The following is a 21,302-nucleotide window of genomic DNA, read 5'->3' on the forward strand; positions in this document are numbered from 1 at the left end:
TGTTTTTTTTTCAGTCTCTTATTTTAATTACGACAAACATGTTATTGTATATAAATCCGCGAAAATTCATCAAATTGGTAAAACTTATAAGGTTTTTAAATACATTCACATATGCTTTGTGCTACTTTTCGCGAATCATGCAAAATATATTTAGCAAATAATTATATATTTTAAACAAGAAATTTAAAAAAACGATGCTTTTTCCTCTTTTTCTTAATAATAGCTAAAAACTATATGAAAAACAAGCACAATATTTTATGAGCAAATTTAATCATATATATTATTGGTAATGGCAATATTTTTAATGTACTTCCCTTTTCCATAATAATATATATATGTATTTGTTTATAATTCCTTAATATACGACAATTTCTATAATTTTATGGTTCATAAGTTTAGCTTACTGATTATAGTTAATCATATGAATATGAATTTGACTGCATATGCTTTATATTTTGGTGTTAATTTTTATTAAGTCCATTTTTCGAATTCATTAAAATATATAATATGATAAAAATATCTTAAATAATATTCTCATCTTTTATGCCATAATTATATTCAGTTTATTTACCTACGAATTATATCCACAACACTTATATAACATCATATCCAAACAAACATATAATTAAAGAATTAACTTACAGTTATAGAAAATAATATTGAAATATAATAATGTACTCATTGTCTTATTTCAAAAAAACATATAATGAAATAAATTTGTTTATATAAAGATTGAATGAAATATCACAAATAGTTTTCATGTGGTATTAAATTAATTATGTTTTATTTTTTAACCTTTCAATAAATTCCGCCCATAATAATATACATATTTTATATCTTTTAAAAAGGAAGTTTAAATTATAATGTGCATTATTGTAGGGGACAATTCTTTTTAAATAAATAATATATTATACGTATGTATATATTATAGTACCAAAGGACAATATTTTTATATACTCAGTATGTAAATATGCTTCGTTCCCTTTAAAAATACTACTTCATTCTTTCGTTTTTTTATTTGTAATAGAGTATAAATATTTATTTATTCCTTTAAAAATATTTTGGGGGGTATACACAATGTAATAAAAATTTGCTGAATTTTCAAATATTCCTTTTTTTTTTAAAATGATTAAAAAAATAAACACATTTCCTTTGATTCGAGAAATCTATAGGAATAATCATCAAAAGAAATTTGCATTCATAAAACTGATGAATAAAAATACAGATATTAATAAAATATTTGCTTTTAAAAAGGATGCCAATCAAAGTCCAAAAAATGGATATAATTTATTTCGTGAGCAAATTATATTCACACCATTCAGTAATTTGTTAATATATAACAACAATAATAATAATATATGCTTCGAGTTTGACCATAATACGATTAATCCCACTTATAATAACAATATAATTCATCCGTTATGCAAGTATAAAAATAGTGATTATATAAATCGAAAATTTTCAAATATGCAAGGTGAGGACACTTCTAATGATACATTACACAATAAAACGAAAAAAAAAACCCTACTCTTTAGTTGGCTTAAAACTGTTAGAAAAAAACAATACTACAAAATTATTGGGAAATTAGGGATTAAGAAAAGGAATGCAGGCATGTATTGGGAATTCTATGTTAATAAAAGAAAAAAAATTAGAAAGAAAAAAAGAACCATATGACAACTTAACGTATGTGTATAAAAATACTAATATAATGTAATTTAATTCGTGAAATTATTATACTTTACTCCATTTTGTTTTATAACATATAAGCTTTATTTTTTTCGTTTTTTTTGTCAAAACTCATAAAAATTGTTATTTCTCATTATAATAAAAAAAATTTTAAATAATTTAATTAAAGTGTTTGTATATCAAATAAGTGTCCCTTAAAATGGGAAAAAACACACATAAAAGGAAAAATAAAAAGGAAAAAAAGAAAAATAAAAAGAAAAAACTTGCCTTTTTTACAACGAAACATTGTGTAGTAAACTCGTTCTAAGATAATTTACTACATTGATAAAATTAATCAAACATAAAAAAATATTATAAAAAACATATGAGCATAATAAATATACAAACCTATTAAGTGTAATAGATTATATCACTAAACTGGGCTATATTTTTTAATTATTATTAAATTATGTGCACATTTTTATGCATTTTTTCCGCATATACATACTTAGCCATTCACATATTTCTGTCTAATGATACAGGTCCATAAATGGACAAATTTACTATGAAAAATTTATGTCTTGTTTTAGATATTTCATATGATGTATTTCTTGTTTGCAAAAAAATGAGAGAATCGCTTTTTGGTTTTATAATTTGAATTAGACTATCCTTAACATTAATCGGTTGGTTTATATTATCAACTTTATTCTTCTCCTTTTGTTTGCTTACAAACCCATTTTCACTTTTGTGCACTTTAATAGTTACATCATCATCTGGATGCACATATGGGATGTATAAACATGTAACCTTTTGGCCATTGTCCATATCCCCATACCCACCTTCTGCATGCTTTTTTAAAAAGGATTTATTTGGTGAAAAATATAAGAATTGAAATAATGTGCATATTTGTAATGATAAATTTGCTTTTTTATTTAATTCATATGGAATTAATGATAACTCTTTTAATAATTTATATAAACCTTGTTGTTTTTCTCTATCCAAACTAGTTATGTATGCCCAACAATAAAAATCAGTTCTTATATTTTTATACTCACTATTAAACTCATTAAATTGATTATTATATTCAATAAATATCAGTTCATCATATATAAGCTTCATATATTTGCCCATAAAATCTAGTTGTATGCTTACATTAAAATTCATTAAATTTCCAATCGTTTCTGATTGAATTTTATTTAAATCATGCTCTTTTATATTTAACGGGTTTGCTAATGATATAATATCTTTTGTACTTTTACAATGTATTTCTTTTATTCTTTTTTTTACATTTGTAATTATATACTTATTAAAAACAGTTTTTAATATATATGTTCTTAAAAAATAGTCTGTTTCAATATCTATTTGATTTTCTTTATTTCTATTTCCATTTTTTAATGATTCTTTAGTTAATATATTATTGTAAATTATATATGCTTTTTCAGCTATATTATTTAGTGACTTTTTTATATTTTCTTCACTCTTTTCACTATCTATAATTTCTCCTAATAAATCATTATCATCTTTTTTAAATTTATATGAACTTATATTTATATCATATTTTCCCTCATGGCACGATCCACATTCTTTATGCATTTTGAGTTCTGTCCCCATCTCAAGTCTTATCGAATTTTCTAATTCTAAGCATTTTTCATAATCAAAACATTCATATAGATAATTATAAAATTGGTTTAAAATTGCCTCATCCCATTCGACCTCCATATATGGGTGCAATAATTGTGAACATATAAAATAGTGGGAAAGAAATGAAAAAGTAAAGAGAACAAATATAACAAACTACAAAAATGTGCTCCTTTTGAAGCTTATTCATAATTTTTAAATCTTAGCAAACAATATTCGAAGCCTTGTGTTAGTGTGTATAGCGAGTTTTTTAATTGATAACATTTTTAGTTATGTTTTTCATTACCTCTTCATTAGATAATTGCAAACGTTATTTATTTTATATTTTCAAAATTAATTTAATAATAAATCTATAGACAGCATATTTCAAGGTAAATCAAAAAAAAATTATTATAATAACCTACTTCTTTGTTTAATAATATACAAAATACGCATTTATTTATGAAAATTAAACAAATAGTGTAAACATAAATATATGTATATAAAATAATATTTTTGTTGCTTATAAATAATTATTTTATATATTCTTCGTAGGGCTATCATATTTTTCATTAAATTTTTTTTTTTTTTCACTAAATAATTTTTTTTCAAAATATTTATACCACTTTTTGAATCAATAAAAATTTGGATTAACTGTTTTCTTAAAAATTCCAAAGTTCATATATATATATATATAATATACTTATGGGGCATGTAAATAATAATGTGTCGATAATTTATGCAAAGTCATAATCTTAAAAAATATATAATAAAAGAATAAAAATAAAGCAATATAAATTATAATCGTTTAACATGTGACACGTGAATTTCAAATTACGCGAATAAAATGATAACATAAAGTGTCAAAATAAAGCAAACATAAATAAAAGTTCACTGCAAATATATACACAGCAAAATGAGCATATCCCTCAAATTTATTAATTTTTTTTTAATTGTGCCCCATATATTAAAAAGCCTATTAAACGATATGAGGATAGTTTTTATTTTCTTCATCATTTAATATTTCCAAATAAAATTTTCATAATGTTTTGCTTCCATCCCAAATTGCAATTAAAATAATTTTTAATTTCCTGAACACAGTCAGCTAATTTAATTTCCTTATCACCAACAGATTTTGATTTATCTAAAGTTAGCTCTCTTAATTTGATAACCCCTCTTTCAATTTCATCCCCTATTATAATAACAAGTGGTATTTGTTTTTCCAAGGCATAGCTAAATTGCTTTTGTAACCTTTGATCATTAAAATATACAAATTCAGTTGCTATATTTTCATCCCACAGTTTTTTACACAATTCAATAGTTTGCTTAAATGCATGTTTATTAGTATTGCATATAAGTACTTCAACTGCGTTGTCTTTTAAATTCAATTTCGATTTATCATTCATATTATTAGAAAGAGAAGAATTTGCATTTGTATTACTTGATGTATTATCACAATTTGTAGTATTTTCTGAACATAAAAGTTGTGCCATTTTTTTTCTAACTATATCTTCAGCGATAGTAATGATTCGTTCTATTCCTATAGATGCACCAACTGAAGGAATATATTCTTTTCTTTTATTTCGAATCAAATAATCATATCTTCCCCCAGCCCCTATACTACCTACACTCGTGTCAGAAAGAAGAACGAACTCAAATATTATACCAGTATAATAATCTAAACCTCGAGCTAATGATAAATCAAAAGAAAATTGATTTAACATATTAAAATGTTTCAGTAATTCAAAAATCTGCTCTAAATGATTTATAACATCGTTAATATCTTTTTTATAATTTTCATCGAAATTTGATTCATTTAAATCATTTCTTAAAAATTCAATAACTAAAAATGGAGATAAACTTAATGTTTTAGAAATATATGACTCAATTTTATCAACTGAATCAACAGATATACCTTTTTCATTTAATAATTCATCTCGAAATTGTTGGAAAGTTATTTTATCTAACTTATCTATACTACTAGAAACGGTTTTTACTTTATCTTTATGTATATTTGAAGATAACAAAATAAACTCTAAAATTTTTCGATGATTAATTTTGCAAATAAAATTACCAATTACATTTTTTAAATTTGTTAATATATCCCAAAATATATGTAATATATGAAAATCAGCTTTTATTATATCATATTTTCCAACTATATCGAAGTCGCATTGATAAAATTCTCTAAATCGGCCTTTATTCATGCTTGGTTCATCTCTTCTATATACTTTACCAATATGAAATCTTTTTAGTGAATTTAAATTGTTAGTATTAAAAAATCTATATAATGGGACAGTTAAATCATATCTTAATGATAAACTTTCACCTCCTTGATCTTTTAAATCAAATATTAATTTTGAATCTTCTCCATATTTATCAATTAATGTTTCTTTTAATTCAAATACAGGTGTATCAATTTCGACCCCTCCATGTATTAAAAATTTATTTTTTATAAAATCAAAAAATATATTTCTTAATTGCATATCTTCTCCTGTGAAATCTTTTGTTCCTTTCGGGACTTTTAGATTAAAGTTTATATTCTTTTGCATTAATATTTCCGATATTTCTTTGTTATATTTATATGCTGAAAATTTTTTATGTAATATAGAAAAAAGCTTATCACTTAATAGTTTGTTCTCTTTTTTTATTTCTGAAGTATCATATGTTTCACTAATAATGGAGTAAAGAAAATTTTTAAACTCAAGACATCCAGCCCCTATATTATACACACAATTTGAGACCTTTTTATTTTTCAAAACCTGTGATAATGCTTTATTATAAGATTTTATATCATACATTATGTTCATATGTATACATATATCTGTTAATAAAATTAACAAATCATTAAATATAATATAAAGTTCTTTTAACGCTTCCAATTCAGATAATCCATCTATAATTGCAATATGATTTTCGATACTTTTTAAATATTGTGTTTCATATAATTCAGTCAGAAACGCTTTTGAATTATTTACATCAATATTAGATGCAAAACCGATCCCATTAAATGGTGGTTTCTTTAAACTGTCATGCTCCTTATCAATGCATTCATTTGTTAAAATAAATTTAGACATTTTTTCAGCATATAAAGGCAAAATTTTGGAAACAATACTTAACAAATTTTTAATATGTTCCTTAAAATTATGATTAAAATTTTTACAAAGAAGATTAATGTAAGAGCCAATTGAATTCATTTCCTCTATAGAATCATAATTCGATTTTTCTATAAAATTTTTAAAATTATGGTTTATTGTATTTAAAAAATATTCTCCATCATCACCTAATTTACTTTGTGTATATAAAAATAATAATAAATTTGGACTAAAATTTTTAGAAATTTCTTTATCTTTATCTATTTTAGAATCATGCAACATCCATTTTATTTTTGATATCAAATTGTTTATTGATTGAATATTACTATTATTAATATTGTTGTTAAATGAATTTTTAAATAATACATCAGTATTTATATTAAATAATTCTAAAATATTACATAAACAGCATGTTAAATATTTACAGGAAGAAGTTATTCTATAAAAATTTAAAAACATTAAGCTTGTTCTTTCAATATTTTTATTTACAAATGTATTAAAATCATTTATATTATATTCTGATTTACCACTTTTTTGTATATTTTCAATTAAAAAATTTTTTAATATCTCACTATATAAAGAATTGTTATTTTTAAAATAAACAATTTTACTATTTGTGTTTGAAACCTGTATATTGTTAATACTGTTACAAACATTTCGTATCAAGTTTAGGTCTAAAGTATTTTTAAATCTTAGTATATTTATTAGAAAAAAACAATATAAGCATTTCAATTCAGCCATATCATATTCTAAATGGCTTACATTACTACTAATCCAATTATTTTCCTCTTTTTCTGAATCCATTATTTTTTCATTTTCTACTTCCCATTTTTCACTTATACTATATCCATGATATATTTTTTCCAAGTCTTCAACACTTTTTCTGTTTTCATTTAATTTGTAAAAACAGTCCTTAAAACTGGATGGCTCCAATTTTAAGACTCGATTGTTAATACTCACTTCAACAACATCCTTTGTGTTAAATACTTTATTTTTATAAACACTTATACTCATTTTTTTTACTATATTATTATTTCTTAAAAAGGTGGAAAAAAAATATATATCTTTATTTCGCTTGCTGATTATATAAACTGATAATAAGTTGGAACGGGGCATATAACGCATTCCTAGCGCCCTCAGAAAATTGGAAAAATAAAATTAAAAGTTAAATAAATGAATAAATAAGAAAGGATAAATGAATAAATAAGCGGACCCCTGAATAAAACATATATCAATAAGCTATTTTTGAAGTTTGTTGTTTTTTGCGCACAGCATCATGGATTTTGGAATCGGCATGTATTTAATCTGAGTAAGTATATTTACACATATTTTACTAAAATAGAGATTATATTTCCTTTAATATGAAAAATGAGGGCTTTAAATGATACTTAAGATAAATAGTTATATATATATATGCACATATAATACTGTATCCAATGTACTATTGCTCATACTTTTAATACATAGTTTAATAGGCGCAAAAATGTTTTATAGATTTTATGCATCCTGCTACTTTTTTAATTTATTAGCAATCGAAAAAAAATCAAATAAAAATATTCCAAAAATTCCATGTAAATAAAAGGGAAAAAAAAATAAATAAAGGGAGCTATATATTAAGTATAAAAAAATATTTATGAAAATAAAGTTAAAAAATATTATACTAATAATATTAAAGGATGATGAAAGGGTTCCATGATACAAATAAAAATATTAGTGCATAATACAGATACTAGTATTCATCGAAAAAACGATCCTTTATACTTATTATTATATATATTTATTCTACATTATATTTTATAATTAATATCCTTACATTTTTGCTACTATTTTTTTTCTCGGTTTGCACTTTTTATTTATTTACTATTTTGTTTTAATAATTTTTTAATATTATGTTTCCTCATAATTTGTAAATAAACAAAGTAATATTATATCCATATATTATATATAATTATGTATACATATATAACTGAATATTTTTTTTTATTTTTGTCCATATTTTGCATGTTGTTTTGTAAATTCGTTAAATCATTTCTTTTCTTAGTACAACAAATATACTAGTCATTTTTTTTGTTCTTTATTGTACAATTTTTTAATATAAAAAAAAAACGCGTAAATAAACAAATAGAAAAATATAAAATGATTTTTAAGAAAGTATCAATTGATTCCTCTTTGCTGAAAAGGTAATAAAAAACATCAAATATTATACGATATAAAAATACCATATATTTAAATTATAAGTATATAGCCAATTATATTTGGTTCCAATGTGATTTTCAAGCTATGAAATAAAAAATTTTGTAACAATTTATATTTTCAAATGATTGTACTGTATTTGCGTTAATTTTTCCTTTGTACTTATACACCTTTTATAATTATTCTTCTTTATAATTACATAAATTTATTTTCCTATTTTTAGATTGAGTAAAGAAGGGTTAGTATCTATTGAAGTCGCCAAAACTAGCGATGTAAAGATATTAAACAAAGACAATGTGGAAAATAGTACAAACAAAAATAGCGATTTGAAAAAGAAAAAAAGTAATAATAAACTCAGTAAAATTACAAAAAAAACAATTACAAAGAAATCAAAAGAAAAAAAAAAAAACAATAAAGTAATCAAATCTGTAAAATCAAATGAAAGATTTAAGACGATTGATGATGACCATAAAGATCGCACAAAGACTAAAATAGAAGTAAAAAAAAAAATAAAAAAAGTGCGAGAGAAAAAAAAAAAAATAAAAATAAAAATAAATAAAAATTTATGTGAAAAAAAAGGAAATGATATAGAACCAAAAAATTATGATAAAAATATTACTGAGGAAACTAACGAAGAAAATAGCATAAAGGAGGTTGAACAAAAAAAGAAAAAAATCTTTGATATAGAACAAATTATAAAAAATGAAGAAAATTTTAAAAAAATAAAAGAAATAAAATATAAAATACATTGCTCTAAATGGAATAAAAATAACGAATTGAATATATCTCATAATATAATCAAATCGTTATATGATCATAATTTTTATAGCCCTAGAGAAATACAAAGTAAAACATTGAAACATTCTATAAATGAAAAAAAAGACATAATTGTTGTATCAAAAACGGGAACAGGAAAAACGCTAACATTTTGTTTGCCTATATTAAGCAATATATTACAAAATAAGTTAAAAGAATTTCATACCAAAAATAGCCAAATAAATAATAGCGCAAAAAAAACAAATAAAAAAGCAGGGCAAAAATTTAGATGCCTAGTATTAGTCCCAACACGTGAATTAGCTGTCCAAATATTAAATCATTTTAATTATGTTAATAAATATATTAATATATATATTATAACAATTATAGGAGGTTTAAATATTAATAAACAACTGAGACTGATATCAAAGAAACCAGAAATTATTATTTGCACTCCCGGTCGACTAAAATATTTTTTGCAATTAGAAGATAAAATTAATTATTTATATAACATGAAAAATGTAAGATATTTTGTTTGTGATGAAGTAGACAAAATGATTGAAACATCTTTTATAAATGATATCCATTTTATTTCAAAACACTTATATAAGTGTGTGGATGAAAAAAAAAAATTTATTCAAACATTTTTATTATCAGCAACATTGAGTTTAACAGTTCAATTACACAATGAAAATCTAGCTAAGCTATTAAATTATATTTCCATAAGAAAAGATAAATCATATATAATTGATTTGACAAATGAAAAGGATCATAATCAAAACAAAATTGCAATTTCTAATAATAATGATATAAATTATAACAAGACAACGTTTTTACCTGACCATTTAACGCTAAATATAATTAAATGTGAAAAAAAAATTATTTTACATAAACTTTATTATTTGTTAAAATTATATATTTTAAAGGATTTACCAACTAATAAAGAAAATCAAGTTAAAAAAATTATTATATTTCTTAATACTATTAAATTAGTAAAGGATGTTAGTACAATATTTAAATACTTATTTTTTGAGCCTGGTTTAGAATCATCTTTACCAAATAAATATAAAACAAATTTATTTTTGTCTAAAAAAATTAATATATATTCAATACACTCTAAACAAAAATTAAAAGAAAGAATTCAAAGTATATCAAAATTTACAGAATCAAATAATAGTTCGATTCTATTTTGTACTGATGTTATGAGTCGAGGAATAGATTTAAATAAATGTGATTTAATTATTCAGCTTAATTGTCCAATTTCAGACATTACATTTATTCATAGATCTGGTCGAACTGCTAGAAACTTGAAATCAGGTAAGAAAAAAGGGGAAAATATTTATGATATAACAAAACCCTTCAATAATGTTATGAAAATACTCAAACCTCATATATTTGTAATAATTTATAATTTTTTTTTAGGTGAATGTATTTGTTTTATCACAGATGATGAAATATCTAAATGGAATATTTCACTCAAAAAAATCGGTTTGAATTTAGAAAATCTTAAGGAATATGAAAATGTCAAAACCATAGCAAATAATGAGTTCTCAAAAATAAATAAAGCAATTGGATATTGTAATGAAATATTACAATTACAAAATAAAATAAAAAGTAATAAAGAAAAATCGAATTTAAGTAAACTAGCCAAAGATGCAGAATTATCAAATGATGATGATATAACTTCAGATTCAGACAATCCATTTCCTAAAAAAACAAATGAACATATTTTTAAAAATTTATTTCGTTTAAAAAAACAATTATATAATACACTTTACCACAAATAACTCTCTTATATCATTTACATTTTTCCTTATATCTCCCTATCCATATTTATATTTTAAAAAAATGTGATAATATTTCAAAATCACAGAGAAGTAATTTCACATATACATATATGTATTTTTTTTGTAATAATTCTTTGTTTATTTTTTTCCATTTATAATTCAAATGTTACACTCTCCCATATAGGTACCAATTTTTTTAATCATATTAATATATATGTATACATTTTTTTTTTTTTTCAACTATGATTTATCACAGCAATATAATATTGCTGTTGTAGTAAAACAAATTTATAACATCATTAAAATTGTTTCCATAAAAATATGTAAATAATAATTTACCTAATAAAATTATATTCATAAAATTTTATTTTTTTGTATTAATCACTAAATATTAATATCTATTTATATGTCAAATTATTTACACAGCTGATTTTCTTCATTTTTTTTGTTTGAAAAATTTAATATATCAAAAATATATATATATATATCAGTTGGGTGAGAAAAACAAAATTAATTTTTTCGTCAAAGTATTCCTTTTAGTTAATTTTACCAATTTAAGCCATTTTTTTTTCTATGGCAAAATTTCCTAGTATCATAACAGTAGTTCTTTTTTGGTGAGTCATTGAGCCTACCATTTATGAACCTTTTCTTAAGTTGATATTTAAAAAAAATAAATAATAATTGTGTTTATGAAACTAAAAAGGGGTAGTATCTCATATTTTATTGTTTGATTTTATATTTTTGTCCCTATTTTTATGTCAATATCTCATAATGCAATATTCGTTCTTAGCACATAAAAATGGCCACTTTATTTACCCGTAGATTTAACAAGTATAATATACCCCGTGTAATAAACAATACAAAAGTTCACAAAATATATAGAGAAACAAATAAACGTCATGAAAATGATTTATTCAAGATTTATAACAAAGAGTTAGTAGCATTTCCATACGAAGAAGATAAATATAATGAATTGCTAAATATTAAAGTAAATAAAGAAAATAGGAATATAGCCGATTTTTATTTTAATCCAAATATATATATAAATGTACATAATAATAAAATAAAAAATTTAGAATTCTCTGATTTTGATCTTGAAAACGTGGATAAATATTTCTTATTTGAAAAAGAATATTTAGATACTTATTTTCCTGAAGGCTTAGCAGGGGAAATACCAAAAGATATTTTAATGCACAATACCGATAATGATAATTTTGATATATTTTTAAATAAAACAAACAAACAAAATTCTAAAACAAACAATGAGTCTATTAATACATCTAATTCATTGATACTACAAAACCACAACTTCGAACATCTGAAAGGTGTAGGAATCCTTTACAGAAAATTGACACATGAAATTATAAATGAATTGCAAATTTGTGAAAAAAAGTGTAAAACATCTAATAAACGAGAATCATATAATTTAGATAAATACTTTTTGAGTAATAAAAAGGTTGATGCATATTATGATAATGCAAAAAATATTATCAATGCTACTTGTATAAATACTGATGAAGAAAAAACACAAACATCTGATGAATTAAAAAACAATATATATAAAAGTAGATCAATATTAATAGATGGAAAAAGAGGGACCGGAAAAAGCTGTATATTAAACACTGTTGTTTTATGGGCTAAACTTCGTTCTTGGATTGTTATTTTTATTCCAGATATTAAAAAATATAAATTTGATATAAACACTATTGTTAGAAGTAACACAAATTTATATATACAACCTGAATTAAGTAAAGAATTTCTTGAAAATATATTAAAAGTTAACGAAAAATATTTAAAAGAAATCAAAATATTTAAAGATATTTTATATAATACATGTCTGGATGGGACACATTTACTTTACAATAAAAAAATTTATAACGATATTATCAAAAAAACTATAGAAGAAGAAATATCTAATGATAATAACTATTCTAAATTAAATGATATAGAACAAAATATGTATAGGCAAAAATTATATAAGTTTTATCAAGATAATATCAAAATACCCAATATTTTAGATAAATTTCCTATACCTCAAAATTTAGTAGAATTAATAAATATAGGTATTAATAATTCTGCATATTCAAATTTATGTGTATACATATTATTTGAGCATTTGAAAAAGCAAACGCAATTCCCTGTTTTAATAGCTGTTGATCAATTTAATTATAATTTAAGTGTTTCTGAATATTTATCCATAAATTTTGAAAATACAAAATACAATGGATATATTCCTACTTATTATTTCACTATACCAAAATTATTATTACAATGGAATACTTCAAAATATAAAAGATGTGTTAAAATTGTATCTACTTGTTGGGATAGAGAAAACAGGAGAAATTTTAGACCAGATTTTCTTGGAATAAATAAAAAAGAAATTAAAACTCTTCGAAATTTTACCCTCGTTGAATTTAAAAATTATGTTTCCCATCTTTTCAATCAAAATGTTATATACAATTTTGACATTAATAAATTGGAATATTTTTACATGCTAACAGGTTAATCTATTTTTTTATTTCTCATAAATATGTCAACATCGATATATATATATATATATATAACTACTTCAAAAATAAAACACATATTTAACTGTTTCGTATTTTTTAGGAGGAAATGGATTTCAGGCAAGGAAACTTCTAACAACTTTGTACTAATTCAAAGTTCCAAAATAAACTTATCAAATTCAAATATTGTAATGTAAAAAAAACATTTAAAAAATAATTATCATTTTTTTTTTCATTTCCCTTGTATATATACGATGGTACATAATGGATTATGTATATAAATTTTTTTGTATTTCCTATTTTTTCATATAATATAATTTAACACGCTCTTTAGTTGTGCTTACATTTTTATCGTTCATATGTAACCTTGTTTTTTTTATATGAAAGAGATTTGTTTTTCTTTCTTTTTCAAAATATTATTTGCTACCAAAAAATTTATTTAACTTATAAATGTTTTAAATAAGCTCGTGAATAATTTAAACAGTTACCATAAAAATTAAAATAAAATTAGTAAATAATAAAATGTTAAAAGACAAAATAATAAAAAGTAAAAAAGAAAACATCACCAAAATGAAATATCGGGCAAATGAGATAAAATGCCAAATGCATAATTCTCGCCTTCATTAGTTTTGCATCTCCCTCAAGAATTGATGCACATACTGATACGAATATACATATATATATATAATAGTTTCAAAACATATTCAAACATAAGTAAGCGTACATATTGGCGAAAGAATTGTTATACCCAAACACAAACGCTCCACAAAAAAATGTCTTGTATATGAAGCGCTGGAAATCAAATAAAAATGAAATTAATTAAGTAAAAATAAATAAATAATAACGTAAAAAAGCAAAATGACAAATTTAAACATAATGGTAAATCGACTTTTTATGACCTCAAAATAAACCAAATTAAAAAAAAAAAATCAATTATAAAGAAATTCAGTTTTATGGTCTATTTTTCACACACATACATTTTAATCAAATAGGAATTTTATATTATGCTGATTTAAAAATCCTCATAATTCCCCGCTAAAAATTCATGTTTCAATAAATCAACCGGGGAAGCCCGAAGAGTTGGATCAATTCGTAATATAGTATATAGAAAGTCACAAAATAAATCATGTTTAATAATTTTATATAAAGGAAGAGATTTTTTGACATGCTTAATTGAATCTATACTTGATGCATTTTCAGGCCAAGCTAATTTTAAATCATTTTTATCTATATATTTATAGCCATTAGTTTTTGTAGCTTCATATAACATTTTTTTAGGTATAGGTTCTATAATATTTTCCATAAGTGCTAAATGTTCTAAATGTTCATGAGTTTTAAATAATAAATTACCAGTATATAATTCTGCTAATATACAACCAAAACTCCACATATCGCTAGATACATCCCAACCTAAATTTAATATAACTTCTGGGGCTCTATATTGTCTAGTATTAATTATAGATCCATGATAATCAGTTTTAAATGTGGCACATCCAAAATCAATTATTTTTATTCCTTTAGATTTAGATCGATATATTTGAATTTTTTTTCCATCTGTAACTCTTTTAACAGTTACTATTTTTTTTTCAAAATGTGGATCATCTAATAAAATATTTTCAGGTTTTAAATCTGTGTGTGTTAATTTTAATTTTCTTAAATAATGTAATGCTTTTAAAATTTCAATACAATATAATTTTATATCTTCAATATGAAAACCATTATAATCATTTTTTGTGATTATTTCATAAAGGGATGGCCCTAAAGGTTCGAATATTAAGCACATATGATCATGATACATAAATTTACCATGATATCTAACTATATTATTATTTTTTATATCATTGCTTTGAATTTTTTTTAATATATCAGCTTCGATTTTAGCTGATTTTGTATATTTTTTTACGTTTCGAACAACTTTTACAGCATAATATTTTTTGTTAACAATATGCTGACATAACAAAACTCTTCCAAATGTTCCATCGCCCATTTTTCTCATAACTTTATAATGATCATTTAAAATCATCCCTTTTTCCCAACTGAAATGAACAATTTCATCATCAGAATAATTATTATTAACATTCACTTTTTTTTTTTTTTGTTTTCGCATACTTTCATTGCTACTACTACTTTTAGATGTTTCCGTTCTATGCCTTTTATTCCCTTTTTTTGTTTTATTATCATTTTCATAACTCGATTCATACGAATCACTATTTCCTCGAGATTTACTCATCCCCCTCCTGCTATCATTATCACTACTAATTCGATTTTTTGATTCTTTATATTTTTTCTTTTTCACTTTACTATAATAACTACTTCCCCTAGATTGTTCAGTTAAACTCTGTTCGCATGTACTATCCCCTTTATTAAATTTCTTGATTTTACTATTATCGCCTTTACTATCAATAATATATCTTCTTTTTCTACTTATTTTATTATTACTATAATTATAAGATATATTATTATTTTTTTTTATTTTATTATAATAATAATTATAATAATCCATATTTTTACCCGTTTTATTTTTATAATCATCATATTCTTTATAGACTTTTCCATAATCTTTTCTTGGCGAATCTTTATTATTTATAATAATACTGCTATTTTTTTTTAATAAATAATTATTTCCTTCATTCCTATCATATTTTTTCTTATAATAATAATTATAATTATCTTTACTACTAATTTTTTTATCACGTCTAGTATAAATGTCACGTCTGTTTGAATAAATTTTTCTTTTGTTCAAATTTTTTTTGTCTAAATCAGTATTATTATAACTTCCTGATTCAGTTTTATAACTACTTCCATAATACATTTTTTTTCTTTTTAATGTAGTACCATCATTAAATAAATAATATTCATTATTATAAAATATATTTCCTTGGCCAAAATGCGTGTCATAATATCGTCTATCATTATATATTTTTTTTTTATAGGAATAATATGTTCTTTTTTTTGATAAATTATAATTTTTTATATATTTATTTCGATAATCGTCATTATATCTTGGTTCTAAATACACTTTATAATGTTTTGGATCTTTTTCATGTAACTTTTTTGTCGAAGAACAACTCCTTTTTCGTCCATTTTTATTATAAGCTCTTATTGTATGTTCATTTACAGCATACCCTTTATATTTTTTGTTATATTTATTTTTATATTTCGAAGTACTTATACTTTCATAACTTCGATTTCTTTTGTTTCGTATTTGGTGCCCATGCCCATTACCATTCATGTTATATCTATAGTAATTACTATTATTATTATTATCACGACATGGTGTCTCGTAATAATATTTGTTGGGACTATTGTTTCTATATATATTTGAGAACCCCATGTGTTTATTTTTTACTTGATTTGTATAATATTTATAGTAATATGTTCTACATTTATTTTTATATTTTTCATTCATACCGTTATTGTATACATTTTTGTTCATTTTATTATTATATATATTTTTTTTACATATATACAAAATTAAATATAACTAGATGAACAAGTCAGGTAATAATACATAATTTTACTACTCCATTCTATCAAAATACAAAACATTACTTTTTTTTAACTAAAAATTTTCAGTTATTTTTTTTGAAAATTGACTTTAATGTGAAAAAAATTGGTGGATTATTCCTGTGTATACATTTTATTTATTTTATCAATCTATGCAAATATTAAAACGTTATATTAAATATACAATTATACATATTTATAATATGCATACAGTGTGAATAAAAATATATATATAATATCTCATTTTTACAAATATATGCATACATGCAATATTAATTCCAAATAAAGTCTACGATTTATGAACGTTAAAATTGCACTTTCAATTTTTATTTTGATGTTATATTGCAACATTATTTTTAAATTAATTTGCATCTTTCGAAAAAAAAAATGCAAAACGTAACAAAATAAGCATTTGCTATTTTGCGTTAATTATTCATACAAATTTTATGTAAACATTTTTATTTTTTTTAATAAAGAAAAATAAAAAAAACAAAATTAAAGTAAAAAAGATGCACAAACGTTACATACATTTGTCAGCGTCGAAAAAAAAAAATATATCATGAAAATTAACTAACATAATTATTTATTTAATTTTTTAAATTATATTATATAAAATAAATATAGGAGAGGAACACTTATTATGCTTGTACCTAAATATATATACAACCATATCACAACTGCAGAAAAAACGTATTATCATTAGCAAGACAAATATATAATTTGTGCTGATTTAACAATGCATTAAATCTATAAAATATTATTACATATTCATGTTTTTTAGTAATATCATATTTTGACTATGCATAAAAAAAGTGATACATATTTCCAAATAATAAAAAATTGATTTTCAAGATCGTAAAATAATATTAATTAAAAAAAATAGTATACAAGAATATATAGTTAAAATAAAAAAATTAAATAAAACCCCATATATGTTATCATTTATATAGCTATAAATAACAACCATTAGATGGTGTATATGTGCATGCTTTCTTTTAAGTATTATAACTTTTAAGGGTGTAGATATTATTTTATTTATGCATATAAAAATACATTTTTTGTACAGTTGCATATAAAACTGCAATAACATAAACAATCAGTTGTTGTATATATTTTTTAATAATTCCCATCATTTCTTTTTTTTTTGCATAAAATTGTAAGTATAATGAATAAAAATATAAATGACAAATCCCCGATGCGTGAAAAAGGAGATAACATCGAAATTCTTAAAACTTTAGACCCAATAATTAAAGAATTTCAAACTAATTTTAGATTAATAAATTCCAATTATTCATTAACAGATTTTGAAAATATACTAAACCCTATTGAATATGCTGAATTTAATTCATTTTTGGCATACTTTATTTGTTCTCTTTTTTATTCGTATTTAAAAATATCTGGAAATTTGATAAATAACGACCATGCCATTAAAAAGGAACTAAAAAAAGTTCAATTGCTAATGAAAGAAATAAAAGAAAAAAATCAGAAAAATAATAAACAAAATAATCAAGAAAAACGAATTATCAAACTTAATAAAGATGCGACAAAAAGAATAATAAATTCATGTGTTTCTTATAACAATGATTTAAAAAAAAGAAAATGCAAAGAAGATGAATAATTATTATATTTTTTTTTAAAGTGATAAACTTTGTATATTCATTTTTGTTTTATGATATAAGGATAATTTTGTATTTTTAAATCCTTCAATTGCTAAGACAATACACAAGCATTTTTATGTATAATTCATGTATAGAAAAATATTAAAATAATATTTTCTTTTTTTATTAATATTCCGTTTCCTTTTTTCCCATATGCTATTTAAGTCTCTAAAACATAAATATTATTTTTTTATAACCAAATACTTTTTTATTTAATACATATCTATTCATCTTGGTATTTTTCATTATATTATATTATATTCAAAGCATGAATAACAACAATATATATTTTTTGGTTAAATGTAAAAAACATAGTTTTTACATATATATTCTGCACATATATATACATTGCAAATACTTAACCTTTTCAACGCTACTATATAATTATGTTTTATTTTTTTACTTATTTGTGCACATTTTTTTTAAAAACATATTCGTATAATATTTTATTTAGCTATATCCAAACATTTGATATTTCTCAAAAGACATTTAAAAATTTTATGATAATAAAAAAGAAAAAGTGAAAAAATATATATGCATAATATGAAATAGATAACACGCCCTTTATATCACAATCCTGATGCATTTTGCAAATCAGAGTGATATAATAGTAAGCATATTAGCCGATTCAAATGTGCTACTCATAAACAATCCTTTTATACATGTGTATATTTGTACACCGAGAAATTGGATACAATGATATTTCTTATTTAATATGACCAGGTCATATATACGTACAACTTTGCTATGTGTAGTATTATAGTGAATTGTATGTATAATTCAGCACATGTATAGTATATATATACATATATATGTATATATGCTTTAGTGCGAACATTTTATAAAAATTCCTTTGATATCGAATATTATTCACAAATTTGCTTAAGCATTATTTCCTCTATACGGATATTCCTTTTTAGTATTTGCAAGTGATATAGAATATATTAAAATAAAAAAAATATATCCAATTGAAAAAAATACTATTATATATATTTCCGCTTGTAATTAAACTCAAAAAAATAGTACTAATAAAATACCAAAATAAAAAATTATGATTATTAATACTAAAATAACATAATATATTAAATTGCTTCATATAAAAAAAAATTATTATATACAATAAATTTACTGACGATCAAAGTATTGAAATGTATATGTATGTATATATATAAATTATGTGCGCAATTAATTTTTTTTTTTATGTACTTATTAAAAATAATATATCCATGCATTTCTTCTTAGTGCAATCCTATGCATGTATATTCAAAATCATTTTAAAAAAAAACATTTTCGTTTAAATATTTTTTATAAATTAACTCTTTTTTCAATTAAAGAATATTTAAAAATAAACCATTTTTTTAATTCGAAAAAAAGTGACGAATTTTGAAAAAAAAAAATAAATGAATATAGACATAGGTACAAAATATATGCATAAAAATATATTCATAAAACATATTTATTTATATCTTAATTTTTTTTTTTTTTTCTTTTTTATAATATATATTTTACGAGGAATTTAATTATATAGTTTTAAGAAATAAAACATAAATAGAAAAATAAATATTTAAAACATTTGCTTTCGTTTTAAATTTATTATTTTTTGTATGCTATATTAATATTTTTTTAATTATATGAAAATAATAATATAAATAAACGTATGGGTGATTAATATGCAATTTCTCACTAGCGGCAGATTTTTTGTAAATTTCAAAAATAGCATTTTATACAAAGGGTTCATAAATAAACGAATAAATAATATATATGTTTTTTTATTTGCATAATACGTTAGCGAACGCGCAATGCTTATAAATTAAAACGCCAAATAACTTAAATTGTAAATGAATAGGCCCAATGTTTTTTATGCATATTTATATATACGTATATCTTTAATCTCAATAAAAATTTGATAAATTCATGACTAATTCATTAAATATGTGCAAACTGAATTATATATAAGGAAAGCACATGTTTGTATTGAAGAGTTGTAAAAAAACATTCACGTGATAATAAGCTTTTTTTCTTTTTTGCGCGCTTTATTTTTATTTCATAATTTTTCAAGCATATATGCTTTCGGCATTGATTAAAGAAAGATCATATAAATAAATATATGTGTTAAAATCATAAAAACTATTAAAGCGTACACATATGTACATTCCCATATATTTTGTGCATAAATATATTACGGAAGGTGAGCCAGATTAAAACGCAGAAAACATATGTCTAATAAAAATATCACAGAGTTTTATTATTCGAATTCCCACATGTTCTTTTGTATATTTATATCCCTACATATTATTTGCTTTATTATATTCTAGTATATTTCAGCAATTAATAACACAAATTTATTTCCATAAAAACGTTATTTGTGTATATTATTAAAACCATATTTTTTATAACATCAAAGTTTTTGTAGAAATTTGATTTTATATAATTTTTTAAACAAATAATATATTTTTTTCTTCTTTATAAATAATTGCTTCCGAACTGGTTAAGTAAAAATAAGAAAAAAAAAAAAGG

The 21,302-nt window shown here is 21.8% G+C and overlaps 7 protein-coding genes across 7 annotated transcripts; 4 read left to right on the forward strand and 3 right to left on the reverse strand.

Annotated features, from left to right (window-relative positions):
* Positions 1-1,125: 1,125 nt before the first annotated feature.
* Positions 1,126-1,674, forward strand: PBANKA_1308700 (conserved protein, unknown function; the record flags this gene model as incomplete). Its single annotated transcript, XM_034566666.1, has 1 exon — positions 1,126-1,674. One exon carries the CDS (start codon positions 1,126-1,128, stop codon positions 1,672-1,674), a length of 549 nt encoding a protein of 182 aa, XP_034423240.1.
* Positions 1,675-2,181: 507 nt separating this feature from the next.
* On the reverse strand, positions 2,182-3,384 carry PBANKA_1308800 (prolyl hydroxylase-like protein, putative; the record flags this gene model as incomplete). Its single annotated transcript, XM_034566667.1, has 1 exon — positions 2,182-3,384. One exon carries the CDS (start codon positions 3,382-3,384, stop codon positions 2,182-2,184), a length of 1,203 nt encoding a protein of 400 aa, XP_034423241.1.
* A 911-nt stretch (positions 3,385-4,295) lies between these two features.
* PBANKA_1308900 (histidine--tRNA ligase, putative) lies at positions 4,296-7,502 on the reverse strand (the record flags this gene model as incomplete). The annotated part of the gene is made up of 1 exon (XM_034566668.1): positions 4,296-7,502. The coding sequence occupies one exon, from the start codon at positions 7,500-7,502 to the stop codon at positions 4,296-4,298; it is 3,207 nt and encodes a 1,068-aa protein (XP_034423242.1).
* Positions 7,503-8,513: 1,011 nt separating this feature from the next.
* PBANKA_1309000 (ATP-dependent RNA helicase MAK5, putative) lies at positions 8,514-11,113 on the forward strand (the record flags this gene model as incomplete). The annotated part of the gene is made up of 3 exons (XM_034566669.1): positions 8,514-8,557; positions 8,794-10,643; positions 10,749-11,113. 3 exons carry the CDS (start codon positions 8,514-8,516, stop codon positions 11,111-11,113), a joined length of 2,259 nt encoding a protein of 752 aa, XP_034423243.1.
* Positions 11,114-11,912: 799 nt separating this feature from the next.
* On the forward strand, positions 11,913-13,770 carry PBANKA_1309100 (mitochondrial ribosomal protein S29 precursor, putative; the record flags this gene model as incomplete). The annotated part of the gene is made up of 2 exons (XM_034566670.1): positions 11,913-13,614; positions 13,724-13,770. The coding sequence occupies 2 exons, from the start codon at positions 11,913-11,915 to the stop codon at positions 13,768-13,770; spliced, it is 1,749 nt and encodes a 582-aa protein (XP_034423244.1).
* An 862-nt stretch (positions 13,771-14,632) lies between these two features.
* Positions 14,633-17,056, reverse strand: PBANKA_1309200 (serine/threonine kinase-1, putative; the record flags this gene model as incomplete). Its single annotated transcript, XM_034566671.1, has 1 exon — positions 14,633-17,056. The coding sequence occupies one exon, from the start codon at positions 17,054-17,056 to the stop codon at positions 14,633-14,635; it is 2,424 nt and encodes an 807-aa protein (XP_034423245.1).
* A 1,236-nt stretch (positions 17,057-18,292) lies between these two features.
* On the forward strand, positions 18,293-18,745 carry PBANKA_1309300 (conserved Plasmodium protein, unknown function; the record flags this gene model as incomplete). Its single annotated transcript, XM_034566672.1, has 1 exon — positions 18,293-18,745. The coding sequence occupies one exon, from the start codon at positions 18,293-18,295 to the stop codon at positions 18,743-18,745; it is 453 nt and encodes a 150-aa protein (XP_034423246.1).
* Between the last annotated feature and the right edge of the window lie 2,557 nt (positions 18,746-21,302).

Source organism: Plasmodium berghei (genome assembly GCF_900002375.2).
Source record: "Plasmodium berghei ANKA genome assembly, chromosome: 13".
NCBI classification, from domain to species: domain Eukaryota; phylum Apicomplexa; class Aconoidasida; order Haemosporida; family Plasmodiidae; genus Plasmodium; species Plasmodium berghei.